Source organism: Microcaecilia unicolor, chromosome 11 (genome assembly GCF_901765095.1).
Source record: "Microcaecilia unicolor chromosome 11, aMicUni1.1, whole genome shotgun sequence".
NCBI lineage: Eukaryota > Metazoa > Chordata > Amphibia > Gymnophiona > Siphonopidae > Microcaecilia > Microcaecilia unicolor.
In genome coordinates this window covers 152,127,609-152,148,222 of record NC_044041.1, presented here as the reverse complement: position 1 = coordinate 152,148,222, position 20,614 = coordinate 152,127,609, and the positions used below count along the sequence as shown (strand labels likewise).

Sequence of the window (20,614 nt, the reverse complement as noted above, 5' to 3'; positions counted from 1 at the left end):
CCCTTGTATTTGTCCCAATGACAAATTCAGCCAATGTTTTGGCTGCTACCACCTCCATTGGAAGTCTGACCCCAAAGACTACAACCCTGTCAGCAAAAATGTATCGTTTCATATCTCTTCTGAGCCTCCCTCTCTTGAGATTCCTATTCAACAGCAAATGCTTCTTTCTGGTACCTTACTGTAAACTAACTGAAGCATGTGGCTATCAGAGACAGTGTCAGTTGACCTAGCCAGAAAGATACTTTTCCATTGCTCTCTACCAACAGGGACAGCAGACCTTTTTAGTTGGAGGAGCAAAGCAACCTAACCTCTGGTCCCACCCCCAAAGCTCTCTAGCTGCTGATGTGTTCAGAAAAATTCTGGTTAGCTCATCCCATTCCACTGCCTATGCATACCAAGATTCACTCTCAGCTCTGTGACTGCTGTAAACCCATTCAGTTCAAAGCAAGAAGAAAGAACTATTTCTAAATGTGAAAGCTTATGAGGACCTGAGCTTAATTTGTACATAGAAAGGAAAAGGAACTATGGAGCCAAGGAAGCAACAGATGGGCCAGCGGAAGAAGCAGAACACCCCTGCTGCCCTGAGGTTTGAAAAGACAAGCTGCGTTCCAGGCCATTTCCCCCAAAATTAAGCCACCTATCCATATGTTGAGGAAAACAGTATAGTGGATTTTATGCATCATCACAGACTTCTGAAAAGGCCCACAGGTGCACTGAATTAGCAGTAGAATATCCCTTGTTAATTAAGTTGGTAGCTAGAAATTATTTTCAAAATTGTGCATTAATAACTGAATGAAGAGAGAATAACTGAAATTTGTTCAAAAGAAAAAAAACAGCAGTGTTAGAAACTGCTTTAGGCAAACTGAGATTTAATATACACACATTCAGCAGACAGGCCATGGGCTGGAGAGCTCAGGGATACGCCATCTCTGGCTAAGAGATGGGGCATACATACACTGTTGCTGCCAGTGCTGTGCCTGTTTTGATGTTTGTGAAGGAAGCCTATACTGTACCTGTTCTGGAATGGGGTGGTCTGGTGGGAAGTTAGAGAGTTGCAAATAATCAGAACCTTCTCATAGCTCCTCGTTCCTACTGGTTTTCTGAGGAAAGGAATGCAGTGCTAGCAGTACTCTGGTATCACATGCAGCCAAGCCCTGTGGTTGAAATGTTTAGCTAAGGCCTGTGAGAACACAGCTGCAGAACTCCAGAGAGAAGGGAAATTCAGAAGTCTGGTAACATGACTGCTGTGCTTGGCATTATTCAGCGACTTTCTGCATATCCTCAATCCTGTCCCTGATGGTGCAAAATGTAACACTGTAAAGATTGATGTTCCCTTTTATCAGGATGGGCTCCTCTCTGTAATACACTCTGTGTTATAAAACAGCTCACTTTTAGTGATTTCCTTATCTCACAGATTAGCCTCTCTCATTATTGCACCATCCTCTACAGATGTTCCTCACAGCCCTCGGCTTCCTAGAAGCAAATCAGAGGTAGACCTTCAACAACAGTGCTGTTTTTCATATTAAATGTGATTATGTACAATAAAAATAAAATAGTTTTCCAACCTTGCTTTGTGTTTGAATAAGGTATTTTGTTCTTTTGGGAGTTATATGAGTGGGGAATATCAGGATGTGATGTTGAGGAGGAGGAGAGGAAATGGAGATATCAGGGACAAAAAGTGGAAGAGCGGGTCATGTGATACAGCCAGCCTGGGAAGACGTGGGAGAGTGGAGCTCTGCAGTGACCTTGGGAAAACTATCTAAAATCAGTACACATCCTCAACAGATAACCTATGAAAAGAGTGGACTGAATAGGAAAAGCGATTGTGTATGGATATCATCAGATCAATAAAGGACTACAGGGATAAGGAATGCCTATAAAAATCCCAAAGGTATCCTGACACAAAACTAAAACCCACATGGTTAAGATCGCGGAGGAGCCGGTATCGTTCATGAAATAGACGTGAAACAGAAAAATTGAATGAGGTTTGATTCCCAAAACAGATTATCAGTTGAACAAAGTCTCAGCACAAGAAGACAGTAGTGCACACACATAGCACAACAACTGGAAGAGCTGTGGAAAGAGACTTCAGACCTGCAGAAAAAGTTGGAGGAACAGGAAAACAGGAGCTGACACAATAATTTACGCCTGGTAGGCTTGCCAGAGAAAGTAATTGATAATGACCTGCATCAAATTTTTAGTAAGTGGATTCCTGAAAAACTGGGCCTTACAACTGAGAGTCTGCAATATTGCTACAAAAGGGCGCACAGAATAGGGCCTAAAGCCCAAGGAGTGCGAAGCCCATGAACAGCAATAGCCAAGTACCTTAACTAGAAAGAAAAAGAGCTCATCCTAAGGTCTTATTGGAGATCGGGGCACACTGGAGTATGATGGGGCAAGACTTTTACTCTTCAATGGCTATTCTGTGCATGTGACATTGCAAAAAAAAAACTTATGGTGCCATACTGTACTGAGCTACACTGGAAGGGAATATAATTTGAGTTGATCTTCCCCATTAGGCTCTGAGTGTGGAATGCTGGCAAGACGGTGACCTTACAGACCTTGGAGGAAGTAAAAGCATTTATGGATACACTAAACACGCCCACATAAAGCAGATTGCCTTTTAGAAAACTCACAAGGTATGAGAGACAATTCATCATATAAGGCCAAAGTGACAGGCCTCTATTTTACAGTTGTGGCATCGATGATTCTGGCCATGGGGGCAGAGAGCACTCGTGCCAGGAAGGACTGAGGTGGCGACTGAAAGCAAGGACTCTCTGTCTCCAACGGATAGGATATTTGGATTTCCTGGTTTGTCTGGCTGATGGCAGAAGACCCTACAGAGAGCGGTGCGTTGGTTTTGTTCGAGAAAGCTATGTTACACTGCGGGGGGGGGGGGGGGGGGGGGGGGGGGAATGAAGGTTTTACTCAAAACATACAGCAGAACCCAGTGCCCCACATTATGAGAACTATCATGACCAGAGGTTATGTTCTGTGGATGGCACTAGCAGTGACAACTCAAATCCCTCTCCCACACATTTATCTTAACCTCATATATCAGCGTACACATTCATGGTTTTGACTGTGACAAGGGGGCATCTTCAGAATTAAGAGGGACCGGGAAGCTCCATGATGGGAGAGGGCAGATTGCATTGTGATGAGCACATATAGGAGTGGTGCTCAGGTGGTTGATGCGGGGGGGGGGGGGGGGGGGGGGTGAATGTATATCGGGTTGACTGCAGAAAAAATTTTCTCAAAGGTATGGAATGGAACATGCCGAAAGATATGGATGTGGAGCATTCTGAAAGGGTGGAGGTTACTTGTGTTCCTTAAATACCAAACAGACCGGCTGGGGGGCTCAACACTGGCTCCTAAATCAGTGATACTTGCATAAGATGGTGATCTGGCCTACTGAATATGGTTGATTTAAAGGTAGTCATGCTTAATGTTCATGACATTAAATCACCAGTACAGTGCACCGTGGTACTTACCTATTTAAAAAAAAACTGAGAACCAATATTGCATATTTGCAAGAAACACACCTCGTGAGCACTGAGCACGCAAAACTCAAGAAACAAAGGGTCAGAAAGTACATGTTTTACATTGTTCTGGCCACCAGAGAAGAATGGCATTTTGGTGCACAGGTAATGAATAGGATTATAATAAGAATGTAGTGTGATGTATGAATGCAATGTGAGTGAAGTAGTGAGGATAAGGGAGTTTTTTTTACAGATATTGTGAATTTAAGATAACAAAGGAAATAAATAAATAAAGATTTGTTGAAATGTCCAAATATTAAAGGATAAGTTACTGGGAAAAGGGAAAGAGTATTGCCATTTATAGGGATAAATAGATTACGGGAGAGATAGCAGCAAGATCTATATCAGAGCTATACTGAGAAACAGTTTCTAGTGCTCTTTGACACACTGTATGATTTTACCAAACCTGCAGATCTACAGCAAACCCAGTTCAAAATTTTGAATAGAGATATTATTTAACAAGGGAGAGAAGGCCACAGGTTTGTGGGAGGATGATCTATGAGTAAAGTGCAAACATATGCCAGGATCCTATGTGCAGTCTTTTCTAGAATGTCACACCATTGATATATGGTGAAAAGCCATACTGATAATTGAGAAAACATTACAGTGTCATTTAGAATGGGATTATAGGATGCTAGGATCTCACGAATTCTTGGGAGCCCAGGATATGTCTGCACCTCAATGTAGATGTATATATAATGCGCTATTACTGATCAAAAAGCTGATCTTAGCTTATTGGGTAAAGGAAGACATGCCACCATTACATCAGTGGATGGCTAAGATGAAAGACTTAGCCAAATTTGAAACTCTCACCTATCACCATCTGAGAAATACTGATAATAAACAATATGTTGTGTACCATCCAAATAGACCCTGAAATTTCAGATATTACTCTACCCTCGCTTCTGGTCAAGACGTTGGCATTTGTGGATGATATTTTTGTGACCCTGACGAACCCCCAGTAACTTACTTAATGCAATAGAGGAATTTAGTTATTTCTCAGGTTTTACCCTCAATTTACAGAAATCAGTCGCCTTTCCTATTCAAGCTCAGATTAGGGAGACTTGGGAGGGAGAATTTCCCCTTTTATGGTCCTCTGGACCTTTGAAATATTTGGGGGTTTTCATTCCTTCTGATCTGTCGCTTCTTTACGAGGTAAATATAGAGCCCTTACGAACATACACTAAACAAACATTGCAGAGTTGGCATTCGCTTCCTCTGTCCATTTTGGGCAGAATAGCTCTTTACAATATGATGTTGGTGGACTTTTGTGTCAGAAATATGGGTAACACTTATAATACATATCGGGAGACGGGCGTCCTTCTCCTAAGGTTGCCCAAATCAGCATAATCGAATGCCCATTTTGGGCATCCTCAACTGCTTTCTGTCGTGGGGACGACCAAAGTTCAAGGGGGCGTGTTGGCAGTGTACCGAAGGCGGGACGGGGGAGTTGTTAACAGATGGGCAACCTCGGCCGATAATGGAAAAAAGAAGGGTGTCCCTGATGAGTATTTGGCCAATTTTACTTGGTCCATTTTTTTTCATGACCAAGCATCAAAAAGGTGCCTGAACTGACCAGATGACCACCGAAGGGAATTAGGTATGACCTCCCCTGACTTCCCCAGTGGTCACTAACCACCACCCACCCCCAAAAAAACTTCAAAAACTTTTGTCTTTTTTTTAGAGTTATGTCCTTTGCTATGCCTCTGTCCCTGCGACGGCAGTTGAGGATGTCCAAAATGTGGATGTTTCTGTGAGAAGGACATCCATGCCTTTGCAATGACTCTGACACTATATTTATTTATTTGGATTGCAAGTAGCAGTGGTGGGATTTGAATTGGCCACCTCTGGATTGCAAGACCAATGCTCTAACCACTAGGCCACTCCTCCACCTCCACTCTACTCCACTCCCTTGAAATTTGGTCATCCATGTGGGGGGGGGGGGGGCAGTATGCAGGTCCCTGGAGGGAGAGGTATGTGTGTGTCAGCGGAGGCATAACGAAGACGTGGACGTCCTTCTTTCAAACATTTTGGACGTCCTCAACTGTCCCCCACAGGAACGGCCAAATTTCAAGGGAGTGCAGTAAAGTGGAGGAGAGGCAGAGTGGCCTAGTGGTTCAAACACTGGTCTTGCAATCTAGAGGTGGCCAGTTCAAATCCCACAGCTGCTACTTGTGATCCAAAATCCAAATAAATAAATAAAGAGGGTATCGGAGGCATAGCAAAGGCATGGATGTCCTTCTCACAGAAACATCCACATTTTGGACGTCCTCAACTGCAGTTGCTTCCCTCCTTAGGAAGGAAATCGTGTGCAAATGAGCTAACAGCGAGCAGCTCATTTGCATGCATTTTCCTTCATGCATGCCCATTCCTTTCCGGATCAGTAAGGGAAGGCCTTTTTACATTCAGTTAGCGGGATGAGTGCACTATGAGTGCTGGCTCCTCCCACGACCAAATGGCTTGGATTTGGTCATTTCTGAGATGGGTGTCCTTGGTTTCCATTATCGCCGAAAACCAGGGACGACCATCTCTAAAGTCGACCTAAATTTCATGATTTGGGCGTCCCCAACCGTATTATCGAAACAAAAGATGGACGTCCATCTTGTTTCGATAATACGGGTTGCCCCGCCCCTTTATGGGGTCACCCTTAGAGATGGGCGCCCCCATTCGATTATCCCCCTCCTAGGTTACCTGTATCCCAACTCTTTCACCCTTGCCTTCAGGGGGGAATGGGGCTACTAAGTGTTAAGTTATATTCGGTTCAAGTAATATGCACCATCTTACTGATTGGTTTTGGAATTCCTCTTATTTTTCGTGCACGACAACGGAAACGGGTTTGTTTGCCCCTCTTCATTTCAGTGCCTGGTTACATACATCGCCGGGGCGTCTGCATACACCTGCAGCATTTGCCCCACTTCTGCTACCCCTGAGGAAAACATGGCGTTGGATCTGTCGCTTACGGTCTTTCAGCAGAGTCTTCTCCACTGTTGCCTTTATGGGGCAATGTAGACTTCACAACAGGATCTACCTCAGTGAATTTTGCTACTTGGGCATCTAGGGGAATAATATACCTGCATCAATTATACACAGAAGATGGAAATCTTAAGTCTCTAGAAGACATGAAAGCGGATTACGGTTAGGGGGGGTGGTTTCTCTTTCTTTCAGCTACGTCTCTCCCTGCTGCTTCTCTAACGCCGAAGGCATGGGAAAAATATCTTACTATTTTCTGGCTAGATGCCCAACTGTCAATCCCTCTCAAATATTATGTTACACTTCTACCTTGCTACTCCTGGCAGCGGCCATCTTGAGAGGTTCATCTGAGGGGCAGCCATCTCGAGAAGTTCATCTGTATCTGTTCCTGAGAGGTAGCCATCTTGAGAAGCTTATCCTTATGGGCGTGCCCAATGAGAGTCCTCACCTGGCAGCTGTGGCCGGGATCCTCTGCTGGGAGGCCTATTTAAGAGCAGAACACTGTCAGCATTTTGCTTCAGCTTCAACTTCGGTGGAGTTCACGGTGTTTCCTGTTTTCCTGTGTCTGGTGAATTGGACCATTGCCTGAATCCTGACCATCTCTGTGTTTGCTGCCTGCCTTGACCACTGCCTGAATCCTGACCATCTCTGTGTTTGCTGCCTGCCTGGACCTCTGCCTGACTTCCGACCGTGCACTTGGAGTGCCTTTTCACTCGGCTGGTGTCTCAAAGTCCTGTCGACCATGGGGCCTGGGGGCTCAACCCCTGGAGGAAGGGGTCGCTCCAGGTGAAGTCTCGGAATTGTTCGGCCGCCTTGCGGAGCTCAGGCCCGCGTTGTCTCATCTGTGCTTCGCTGGGCATAGGAGCTCACAAGCACAACAGTAAGCCGAAGTCATGAGCTCGCCGGATAAGACAGACATTGCAGACCTGGCCCAGGTACTGCAGCAACAGCAGGCCCAGATGAACCGAATTTCCAGTGTGTTACAAGATGTTTGCTCTCAGCTGTCCACCCTGCAGAATTCACGAGCCGCCGCTGCTCTGGCTCCTAGACCAGTGCTCCCGGTGCCTGGCTTGCGGCTCCCAGAGCCTCCTCGCTTCGATGGAACTCCTTCGGTATGCCGGGGGTTTCTGAATCAGTGCCAGATGCTGTTTGAAATGCAGCCAGGGTCCTTTCCATCGGAAAACATGAAAATCACTTATATCATTTCCCTTCTGACTGGACCAGCTTTGGCTTGGGCCTCTCTTTGGGAGCAACGTGATCCCTTTCTTTCTGATCTGGGGAAGTTCCTGCGACAGTTCCGCATGGTCTTCGACGTTCCGGGTCAGCCAACGTCGGCTGCTACCGAGCTGCTGTGTATCCAGCAAGGCACCGGATCTGTGGGGGCCTATGCCATCCGTTCCCGAACACTTGCGGCTGAGCTACGCTGGAGTGGCTTAGTGGTTAGGGTGGTGGACTTTGGTCCTGGGGAACTGAGGAACTGAGTTCAAATCCCACTTCAGGCACAGGCAGCTCCTTGTGACTCTGGGCAAGTCACTTAACCCTCCATTGCCCCATGTATGCCGCATTGAGCCTGCCATGAGTGGGAAAGCGCAGGGTACAAATGTAACAAAAAAAAAATCAGGAGGCCCTGACAGCTATCTTCTGGCAGGGGTTGAGCTGCAGGGTGAAGGATGAGCTAGCGGGTAGGCAACTGCCCTCGACTCTGAATGCCCTCATCACCCTATGCACTCATATATTCGATTCCAGGAGCGAGAGCAAGAGCGGAGCAATCAGCGGTCCACACAGAGGCTTTCTCATCGATCACCACGTCCAAGATCACCTGGAGTTACCAGTGAGCCGGCCGCCAGATCCGAGGAGGAGCCTAGGTGGTCGGGCGACATCGTCTTTCCGCGTCCGAGCGAAACTGACTCTGCATGTATTGTGGACAGTCCGGACATTTTGTGAATGGTTGCCCCCCAATAAGGCGGGAAATGCTACCACCCAGGACCCGTGAAGGGAATGGTCCTGGGTCGATCTTCTTCACTTCCTCAAAACATGCTTTCTGTTCCCGTACTGCTGCAGTGGCAGGATTGCCGTATTCATACTGTGGCTCTGCTAGATAATGGGGCTTGGGGAAATTTCATTGACACTGATCTCCTGGAACAACTACAGGGGTCTTCGATTCCCTGTCAACCGGCTCTTCAAGTGACCTCTATCCAGGGATCGACTTTTCCTCGGCCTATCACCCGGGTTACTTCTCCCTTGCAGATGCAGGTCGGGGTCCTTCACCAAGAGATGATTCAGTTTTTAGTGCTTTCTCGGGCTACTCACCGGTGATTCTGGGACTACCCTGGCTGCGGCTACATGCTCTCTTCCCTTACTTAATCTTTGCACACCAGTAAATGTATCTGATATAATGGAATGATTATGTCATAACCATACTCTGTAAGCCACATTGAGCCTGCAAATAGGTGGGAAAATGTGGGATACAAATGCAATAAAATTAAAAAAAATAAATAAAATGCTCCTACCATTGATTGGGTCACGGGGGAGATCGGTCAGTGGAGTCCGCGGTGTTTTCAGCAGTGTCTCTCGTCTATCGAGGTTCCTACGTGGGCTCTTCCTGCCCTTCCTGGAGTTCTGCGGGCCGTCCAGGCGGCTCTCCCCGAGGAATACCAAGACTTTCTGGAGGTGTTCAGTGTTCAAGAAGCGGATGCTCTCCCGCCTCATCGATCATTTGACTGCCCAATTGAGCTACTCCCCGGGGCCAGTCTGCCCCGGGGTAGGCTATATACCTTATCCCAGAATGAGACCCAGGCCATGCAAGATTATATTAAGGAGAACCTGCAAAAAGGCTTTATTAGGCCTTCCTTGTCACTGGCGGGAGCCGGGTTCTTTTTTGTCTCAAAAAAAGATGGGTCTTCACGACCATGTATTGATTACCAGGGCCTTAACAGTATTATGATTAAGAATCGTTACCCACTTCCCTTGATTCCAGAGTTATTTGACCAGTTGCAAGGAGCAAGGATTTTCACTAAGCTGGATTTGAGAGGAGCTTATTACCTGGTACAAATCCGAGGGAGACGAATGGAAGACTGCTTTTAACACGCACGAGGGGCACTTTGAGTATTTTGTGATGCCGTTCGGTCTATGTAACGCCCCAGCGGTGTTCCAAAACTTTGTGAACTTTATCTTTCAGGACCTCCTCTATAAGATGGTCATTGTCTACCTGGACGACATCTTGATCTTCTCTCAGTCCAGTCAGGATCATCCTTCACACATGAGCACCGTTCTCCAGCGGATTCAGGAGCACTAGTTGTTCGCAAAATTGGAGAAGTACACCTTCCACCAGCACGAGATTCCCTTCTTGGGTTACATTATATCTGGCCAGGGGCTACGGATGGATCCTGCTAAGCTCCAAGCCATTCGTAACTGGCTAGTACCCAAGGGACTACGGGCTCTACAAAGGTTCCTGGGGTTCGCAAACTACTACCGGCAATTCATTCTGAATTATTCTCTGATCACCGCACCCTTAACCGCCCTTACCAAGAAGGGAGCGGATGTGAGGAATTGGAATCAAGAGGCCTTGACTGCATTCTCCATGTTGAAGGAGGCTTTTCTTGTTGCTCCAGTACTCCGGAGTCCTGATCCGGCTAAGCCTTTTCTGGTAGAGGTGGACGCCTCTTCTCTGGGGGACGGAGCGGTGCTGTCCCAGACCGGTGAATCTGGCAAGAGGCATCCATGTTTCTTCTTTTCCCTTAAGTTCTCCCCTACCGAGAAGAACTATACAATCGAAGATCGGGAATTGCTTGCGCTCAAGTGGGCCCTCCAGAAGTGGTGTTATCTGCTAGAGGGAGCCGCACATCCCGTCACCACATGACGGACCACAAGAATTTGTTGTATCTACAGGACGCAAAGAGACTGAATTCACGCCAGGCCCAATGGTCCCTTTTCTTCAAGCACTTTGATTTCCGACTGGTGTTTCGACCGGCGGAGAAGAATCTGCAGGCAGACGCCCTCTCCCGGGTATTTGAGGCACCCGGAGAACCAGAGGAGCCTTATCCTATGCTAAACCCAGTTTGCATTCCAGCCGCCCTTGGTGTTTCTACCTCACACAAGACCGCAGTACCTCCTCGGCTTTGAAGGAAGGTATTCCAATGGGGCATTCATCAACTTTCGTCGGCCACTTTGGTTTTCAGAAGACCTACCATCTTATCTCCCATTCTTACTGGTGGCCACGGATGGCACAGGACATTTGGCAATTTGTTTCCACCTGTCCCGTTTGTGCCCGGAGTAAATCATCCCATGGAAGACCTTGGGGGCAGCTGCAGCCTCTACCCCGTACTACAGCAGCCTTGGCAAGAGATATCGATGGATTTTATCACTGACCTGCCAGCTTCCCAGCGGAACATGGTCATCTGGGTGGTGGTCGAACAGTTCTCTCTGATGGCTCATTTTGTACCCATGAAAGCGCTACCCACGGCTTCCACCCTTGCCACCAGTTTCATCTGCCACATCTTTCGCCTGCATGGATTACCCCAGCGGATTGTTAGCGACAGGGGTTCCCAGTTCACATCCCGGTTTTGGAGAGCACTTTGCACTGCCTTTGGTATCACGACGCTATTCTCGTCAGCGTATCATCCACAAATTAACGGGATGGCAGAAAGGGTGAACCAGACCCTCAAGACTTTTCTGCAAGCCTACACTAACCATCGCCAAGATGACTGGGCTTTTCTACTGCCCTGGGCCCATTTCTTCCACTGCCAATAAAAATATATATAAAACAAAGAGAGGGGAAGAGGAGGGAGGATCAGGCAGGAAGGAAGGGAGGAAGACAGGTGAGATAAAAGGAGACAAATTCTGTGAACTTGGGTGGGGATCCAGAGAGAAGAGTGGAAGAAAATCTTCCCCTGGCTCCAGCTCCTTACTCCTGGTCCTTGCACCAATGAAGTCACCAAACAAAATGGTGCCCCCTACCTTTTTTTTTTTTATTAGCTTGCTCACAACCTCACAGGACAACTCAAAATGACAGCCTGAACTTTGAGGCAGTTGCCCTGCTTGCTATGCCCTTGCGACAGCCCTGCCTTACCCTCTCTCTCCTGTTACCTCATCCCTTCTTCTCTTCCACCACCAACAATCCCCTTTCTATTCTTTCCAAGTGCCTTTCCATCTTACCTTTCTTACATCTTTATCCCAAGTTTCCCTTTCATACATATACCACCCAACTCTCTCGTTCACACAATCCTCCTACCCTCTCTATTCATAAATTTAGCCATTCCCCAGCAACTCTTTTACACAAACATCTCCTCGTATTCCTTGTACAACCTGCACTGATTATCAGCAATGGGAGGAGGAGGGTAGTAATGCCTCAAGCCACCTGCTCCTGCTTGCTACCCGGGTCCCAATTGTTACTTAGAACTGAGAGGTTGCTCAGTGTCCTACATGGCTCAAAGCTGCAGTCAGACCTCAGACAGCAGAGGTGGCTGCAACCCAAGCCCCACTCTCCTCCTCCTAATCAGCACAGGAAAAGCGAATTGGTTGAAGGAGAGAAAAGTTACACATATAACATGGAACCACTTCACCTCCCCAACCAGAATCAACCCGATGTTTCCTTTCTTGCAGCATTTCAAAAGCCTTGACATTACCATATATATTCTATATATAGAAATGCATGTAGATATATAGGAAGTCATACTACATATAACCAAGTCCTCTTTACATATGTGCAGCACTATATGCACTCTTATTGCTGTATAACACCAACTCATACAGTACTGTGTGCACCATCAGTGCTATATAGTAATTGTACAGCACTGTGAATACTGTCAATGTTAGAAATAGCTCTTTGGGGGAATGGGATCCAGGGCAAGTCAACAAAAGTGGAACTCCTTCAGACTAAAGAACAAGAGGTCCCCCACAAATTCTACCATTGGAGAATGGTCGCATCTGGATCATCCGTCAATTTGGAGGTGGCCTAACATAAATGTCTACTTCATCCCAGTATACACCACTGCAGCCACTCTCAGGAAGTAACATCAGCAGCTGGGGTAGGGATAATGCAGAGGTGTATGACCTTTGGCGGTTACCCAGATCCACCCCAAGAGCAGTCTGCATCAGTGCTGTGTACACTGTCAGTTCTATAACATGAAATATCATAAATAATAGCACTACATTATAATATTTTGTACAGAACTACAGCCATAAACAGTGCTATATAATTAGGGCTTCTGAGTTAAGATTTTATATTTTAACTAATTAGAGGTTTTTTGAAGATACATAAAACTGGTCTTTTCAATGTTTTTGTATTGTTCTAACAATGATGAGGTTACATTTTTACTTATTTCAAATTTAAAAAATGCATTTGTGAAGATCTATTATCAGAAACTCTACTTATAAAGGGAGTCATTCTATAAGAGGTCACATATGTCACTTTATAAGATAGGCTTGAATGCTGATGCCAAGTAACAGCAGAATAAAATGCGTCACTGGGGTGATGGCTAAATGAATATTTTGCCCAACACAGCATCCAGATAGCCCGGGGGGGGGGGGGGCGGGGTCCGGTTTGTTTGGCCCTTCCAAACAAAACCACTGACCTTGGTTCTCTCACATTTACACCTACTCAGAGGCAGATGAAAAGGCATTGCATGTATATGTAAATACGTGCATGTCCTCTATATAACTCCTCCAGACAATGCCCCTGAAAGGTAGAGGATGGTCAGATAATGCCCACCTTGGCCCTTCCAGTCTACCTAGTATGTTGGTTTGTGCCAGTATAACAGCCCTGTCAAGCAGGGACTGTCTCTTCATGTTCAAATGTACAGCGCTGCGTACGTGTAGTTGCGCTATAGAAATGATAAGTAGTAGTAGTAACTTCAGCACTCTCTGCACTCCATGCATAACAGAGTTCCACAGCCGGCCACTATCTATCACCAGACCACTTTTAGTCAAGAACGGTCAGTCTTAGGTCCGATCTCTATGGCATTCATTCATTGCAACATCTGACAAGCAGGATAAGCAACCCACGCGCGCTCGGCTCCCAGGCCCCGCGCATGCAAGGCACCCGTCCGAGAGGCGGGGTGTGGGAGGAGCAAGCGCAGGCTCCTCCTAGTGCAAATGCTGCCGCTTCTGCAGTCCACCCTAGAAATAGCACCTGATTCAGTAGAAAACGCTGCTTATTAATTAAAAACCTATTACATCCCAATTTTGTTTTCGTAAACGTTTTATAGGGGTTTAATGCATTTAAGCGATAATCAGAAACCCTATGCATAACAACCTGTACATTACAGCATACACCCTGTCAATGCTAGATACTACTCCACATCTTTCTGCGTATACTGTCAGTGCTGTATCAAGGCAACACGTCATACAGTGCTTTGTATACAGTCCGTGCTATACAATCTCTCACTGAGATCTGTGTATGCTGACAGTGCTGTTTATTTGGCTACATAACACTTCGTCCAGCACTCCATAAAAATAACATACCGAGCCAAAATAATGAAAAGGAAAAGCCTGAAAGGTCCCTCCCTCACTGTAAACATCTTTGGAGCTTGCCGGCCTAGTGAACCTACTGTATCGGTCCTAACCTCATTAATGCCACCGGAACACACAAAAGCTTGTCCAGTGCAATCTCTGCCTCCAAAATGCGCTTCCTAACACACATCCGAGCCTGCATTCTTTCTCTTGTGCAGTCCATGCGCGCAGCCAAAAATGCTCCCGCCTGTATTAACCCTGTTGTCCCAATCCCAGCACTTAGCCGCGGAGATCTACCCTTGCCTCAAAAACAGTCCCTGCCCTTGTAACCTCCCCATCGCCCCCTCCCCTATTCTCTATCTCCACGGGAACAGCACCCTTGAAAATAAAAAGATCACAACAGAAGGCAAGAGAAAGCAATCATGGAGGAATCAATATTAATAACAAGGCAAATAAGAGACAACGTTTAAATACTATGCTGTCTGATATACAATTCACATAAAAATTTCAGGAGAGGAACCAAAATCTAGGTGTTTAATACTCACAGTATCCAAGTTCCTGTCATTCCCAGCTGTGGCACTGGTTCTTGAGGACATATTTATTTCCCTGAGATTAACTATTCATATATTTTATTAAATTTCTTGTAAATCTCCCCAGGAAAAAAAAATAAAAATAAATAAAATTCTCTCTCTATATATACACACGAATGTCTTTGCAATAACGATGGAGAATCCTCGTTTGCAAGAAGAGTTCCCTTGTTGCCTTGATTTTCTTGTATTCTCCTCCTATAAATATATTCTTGATCGATTGCTGCCTTTTATTTCTCGGGATAATCCCGGGAGGGCGAGATAAAAGGAAAATAATGACAAAAGTCTTAAACAAAAATAAAACCAAATAAATTTGAAACAGTAAGAAAGGAATGAACGATATAAAGCTAATAAGGCAAAGATGGAAAGCAAGCGCGAGGGGAGCAACTGATGAGGAATGTGGCCCAGAATGGTAGGTTCGTGATCCTCCGGGATGGGGGGGAGGGGGTGAGAATCGTTTGTATAAATATAGTCTTCAGGATCCCATAGTTCATCTGTGCCTCCACCACAAATAAAACAAGATGTGGAAGCGTCAAAAATAAAATAAGTCAAGAGGTGATTGTAGACCTCAGCCTTCTCCTCCTGGATCGGGAATCTTCCAGTCCGGGTGGGGATGGCCCCCTTGGAGGACTGCAGGATGTCACAATACTATTTATGCAGGGCTGGGGGGGGTCTCAGCATTTTTTTTCTCCCCGTCTTCACCACATCGACTGATGCTTCTGGGGGAGCGGGGTATATTACCTTCTCCACCCACCCACAGGGCTCTTACTTATCGGGATCTCATTTCTTGAAGGAGTGGGGAGGAAGGCTGCTCTCCTCCCCCCCCCCCCCCTTCCCCTTTTCCTTCCCCGTGTGCTATCCTTCAGTGAAGGAAACAGAGGAGGGGAACTACAGAGAAGCAAATCCGTAGAGTCTTTCTTTTCGCAATGTGACTTTCTCTTTAATTCCAATCCATTCCTGAAGCTTTGATTTCAGTTTCTGTGCCGAAGTTGAGGGAGGGGCGAAACACAAGATTTTTACAGTCAATTAAAAAAAAGATATATATATATATATATATATATATATATATATACCCTCCCCAGGCTGTGGCAGAAAACAGATGAAACAGCAGCCCCAACCAAGACAGACAGAGAAAGAAAGAGAGGGGGGAGGAGGAGGGAGAGAAAGAGGAAGGAAGGGACGTCAGACTAGCTCAAGGCAGGGCTGTAGATTGCCTCTCCCATCTCCCCTCCGCCTCCACCCACCCGGTTCCCTTAAAGAAACAGGCTTCCAACTTCAAGCAGGCGGCTGGCAGTAACCGGCGGATGGATAAAAGGCATCCTTTTTGGAGGCAGAAACAATTTGTTTGTGAAAAACCACAACATATGTATGGAGCTCCTAAATGCACATACACAAAGACACAATATATCTAAACAACACCCAAAAGGTAGAAAGCAAGCGTAAGAGCACTGGCTTTGCACAATGGTTTAATGCTGAGAACCAGATAAGAAGGAGTAAGAAGGAATGCCATGAATGATGGCTCCATGAATAGTAAATGACAGAAGATAAAGACCAAAGCAGTCTATCCAGCTGAGAATGATAAAGTCTAATGCAAGGGAATAAGGTGCCCCCCCAGATTGTGGAAATTAAAACAACAGCATCCCCCCCTCCCAGCACAATCCTGTAAAAATTCATAATTTTTATGTGTCAGATCCAGCTATGCCCGACTCCTGGTACCACCAAACAATGATGAAACATATATATAACAGGAGTACGATAGATAGATAGATAGATAGATAGATAGATAGATAGATAGATAGATAGATAGATAGATAGATAGATAGATAAAAAAGAGTGAGTGCTGGTGGTGGTGGAGGGGTGTGCCTGGGGAGAGGAAGAATGAGAGGTCGAAGCAGTGGTGTAGCCAGACTTAACATTTGGGGGGGGGGTGCCCCCCAGACTTAACAGGAGACACTAGGCATATAGGTGTGTATAGTGCTTGGTATACTCCTAAATAATGCCTTAGCGTGCACTTGATGACAGATTTCTATGTAAACACTGTATCCTGCACCAAACATAATCCCCGTACATACTTATGGAAACTTTGGGCTCCTTTTACAAAGCCATGATAGTGATTCCTGGCGTGGCAAATCCGACAAAGCCCATTCAATTCCTATGAGTTTCATCACATTTGCCACATGGAAATCATTACTGCAGCTTTGTAAAAGGAACCCTACTACTACTACTACTAGTTAACATTTCTAAAGCGCTACTAGGGTTACGCAGCACTGTACGGTTTAACAAAGAAGGACAGTCCCTGCTCAAAGGAACTTACAATCTAAAGGACAACATGTGCAGTCAGCTTACAATCTAATGGGCAACATGTGCAGACAGTCAATTGGGGTAGTCTAGATTTCCTGGATAGAGGTAAAATGATTAGGTGCTGAAGGTGACATTGAAGAGATGGGCTTTGAGTAAGGATTTGAAGATGGGCAGGGAGGGGGCTCTGCATATGGGCTCAGGGAGTTTGTTCCAAGCATAGGGAGAGGCAAGGCAGAAAGGGGGGAGCCTGGAGTTGGCGATGGTGGAGAAGGGAGCAGAGAGGAGGGATTTGTCCTGTGAGCGGAGGTTTCGGGTAGGAGCGTACGGAGAGATAAGGGTAGAGAGGTAGTGAGGGGCTGCAGATTGAGTGCATTTGTAGGTTAGTAGGAGAAGTTTGAACTGTATGCGGTACCTGATTGGAAACCAGTGAAGTGACTTGAGGAGAGGGGTGATATGAGCATATCGGTCCAGGCGGAAGATAAGACGTGCAGCAGAGTTCTGAACGGATTGAAGGGAGGATAGGTGGCTAAGTGGGAGACCAGTGAGGAGTAGGTTGCAATAGTCAAGGTGAGAGGTAATAAGAGAGTGGATGAGCGTTCGGGTGGTATGCTCAGAGAGGAAAGGGCGAATTTTGCTGATGTTGTACAGAAAGAAACAACAGGTCTTGGCTATCTGCTGGATATGCACGGAGAAGGAGAGGGAGGAGTCGAAGATGACTCCGAGGTTGCGGGCAGATGAGACGGGGAGGATGAGAGTGCCATCGACTGAGATAAAGAGTGAGGGGAGAGGAGATGTTGGTTTGGGTGGAAAGATAATAAGCTCTGTCTTGGACATGTTCAGTTTCAGGTGGTGGTTGGACATCTGGAAACACTGACATTTTAGAATAAATGTGCATTATCCCATAACTTCAACTTTGCCATTATAGTAGAGTTGAGTCTGGTCAACATTTCAACAGACATCACAGAAACTGAACAAGCTGAATTATTACAGAGGCTTAACCGGAAACTCCATGCAAACAGATCATCTGGCCTCAGTCACAAACACTGAACATAAATAGACCCTTGGCAGGTAAAAGATAAGTGACCACAAACTTAAAATATGGATATGTGGACAAAAATTTAACTTAAAGCCCAATAAGTCACACACTGCAGGCAGTGCAGCACTAGAGAAAGAGAAACCGCACCCTGAACTCTTCAAACTATAAAGAAAGCAGTGTAAATTAAATTTACTGTTAAACTAACATTTCCCATTCACTGAATTAAGAATAAAATTCTTCTTTCTACCTTTGTTGTCTGGTTGTTTTATTTTGGTTTTTTTTTTTTCCAATCAAGTTTGTTCTAGTCTCCAGTTTCTGCTTTTCCTCATTTAACACCAAAGAAAGATTTGTTATTGTTACTAGATTAACTAATGAGGTGGAAAGTAATAATAATTTTCTGTCCACTATTTCTTGTGATGAGTTTGCACTGGTATTTCAGACAAAAGTGGAAAAAATAACAGAAGAATTTGATTATTCATAGTTACCGCTAGAACCTATATGTGCTTTGAACGAGGATGAAAAATGGTCTGAGTTTACTTTGGTAACAGCAGATGTGATCAAGAAGACTTTTAATCAAGTTAAGAATAGCTACTGTAAGCTAGATGTTTGTCAACCAGTAATTTTAAAAGCGATTAAGGATTTTGTAGATCCAGTTTTTACTGAAATTGTGAATAAAAGTTTAAATACAGACAATATGCCAGATGAGTTAAAAAAAAAGCAGTGGTTAGACACTTCTGAAAGATTAAAAAAGGAAGTAAGGAACAAGTGGATAATTTTAGACCAAAATCCAGTTTACCATTTCTGGCCAAATTGTTAAGTTACACACATTGTTATAGAATCTGCTTGGATTTTAGCACGGATCTCTAGGCATGCTATATAGAATCTGGGGGTAAGCCCCTAATTTTATAATCTTGTGTGCCCATTTTTGCGCTTAGCATGCAAAACTGCACACACATTTTATAGAATATTGCCAATAATGTGCGTAACAATAGTTACATTAAGCACTAATTGGTATTTAAAAAATAATTGTTTACAATTGAGTTAATTGGCACCAATTTGTAGTTACACGCCTAAATGCACTTAGTTGGTATTCAATAACCTTAGTGAGCAATTGCTAGGTAGTGTGGATATGGGAGAGACATTGGAGGCTCAGAGGCATGCCTAGTACTTGCACACTAAAATGTTATAGAATACTGTCAGTTATTACTTTCAGTTAAAGGAGTGGAGGAGTGGCCTAGTGGTTAGAGCACCGGTCTTGCAATCCAGAAGTGACTGGTTCAAATCCCACTGCTGCTCCTTGTGATCTTGGGCAAGTCACTTAACCCTCCATTGCCTCAGGTATGAACTTAGAATGTGAGCCCTCCTGGGACAGAGAAATATCCAGTGTACCTGAATGTAACTCACCTTGAGCTACTATTGAAAAAGGTGTGAGCAAAATCTAAATAAAATATATACCTGATATCAATTAGAAGCAGAACATTCTGACATATGGTTACATCTGATGGAACCTAGTGCAGGTGTTACCCAGCATTCTGTCATTTTAAGAAGCCTTTGGCAGCATCGCACAACACATGTGTGAATGCCTTCCCACCTGACAAGAGCATGCGGGACCAGCAGTACAATATCAAAGCTAAAAGAATATAAATCCTAGGGAAGGTGGGAAGGGATGTAAGAATACATGTCCTCCTGTTCTCAGAGAACACCTGCTACAGGTGAATAACTTCACTTTCTCTGAGAACAAGCAAGACATTGTTTCTCACATATGGGAATTCCTAGCTACCAGGCTCACCAAAACAACAAACCAAGAACAATAGGGGCTTGCAATGGCAAGACCAACCAGAAACCCAATCAACCTTACAAGACTGGAATAGAATAAAAATGGGTCTAGGAAGGTGGAGTTGGATTCTAGACACCAAACAAATTCTGTAGAACTGTCTGACAGAACTGACAGACATGTTGGGTATTTTGCTCAAAGCAGTTGTCAGGACGTGACAGCAGTAGTGAGATGTGAATGTGTGGACTGAAGACCACATTGCAGCTTTGCTAATCACTTCAATGGAAGCTAATCAAGTGGGCTACTGACAAAGCCATGACTCTAATGAGCCATGATATGACCCTCCAGAATCAGCCCAGCCTGGACATAAGTGAAAGAGATGTAATCTGAAAGTTAATTGGATAAAAAGTGCATTTACTGATGGCTGCCCCCATCTTGTTTGGGTCAAAGGAAACAAAAAGCTGGGTGGACTGTCTATGAGCTTTAGTCCGTTCCAGATAGGAGAGCAAGGCTCGCTTTTAGATTTTGGGTGAGGAAACACCACTACCAGTATCAAGTCCTGCTAACTGGCCTCGCTGACAAACATAAATGAACTATGTTAGATTTGGAAACAAAAATCTCTATAATAAATATTGAAAATGGTCAAAAGCAGTCAGTCATATGTGCCAGACTTAATCTTGCAAAACAAACAGTAAATCGGATATGGCAGAAAAGAGAAAAGCAAAAGCAGGCGTGTGAAGCATCAGCTCAGTGTGCTGCAGCGGGTAAGAAAGCATATAGAATCTCAAGTATTATTAGGAAAGGAAAGGAAAACAAAAATGAGGACGTTATAATGCCTTTGTATTGCTCCACGGTATGACCACACCTCAGATATTGTGTTCAATTCTGGTCACCTCATCTCAAAAAAGATATAGCGGAGGCTTCCGGTGACGTCAGCAACCTCGATGGCAGCCTGAGT

The 20,614-nt window shown here is 45.1% G+C and overlaps 1 protein-coding gene across 3 annotated transcripts in view; it reads right to left on the bottom strand.

Annotated features, from left to right (window-relative positions):
- MARK4 (microtubule affinity regulating kinase 4) overlaps positions 1-15,641 on the bottom strand; it is a 672,690-nt gene extending 657,049 nt beyond the window's left edge. Inside the window, exon 1 of one of the 3 annotated variants that reach the window (XM_030220223.1) lies at positions 14,504-15,641. In XM_030220223.1, the coding sequence (XP_030076083.1) occupies positions 14,504-14,554 (51 nt within the window). In that variant the 5' untranslated portion in view covers positions 14,555-15,641. The remainder of the gene's footprint in view (positions 1-14,503) is intronic. The other 2 variants (XM_030220222.1, XM_030220221.1) reach the window with 2 other exon arrangements.
- Positions 15,642-20,614: the final 4,973 nt, after the last annotated feature.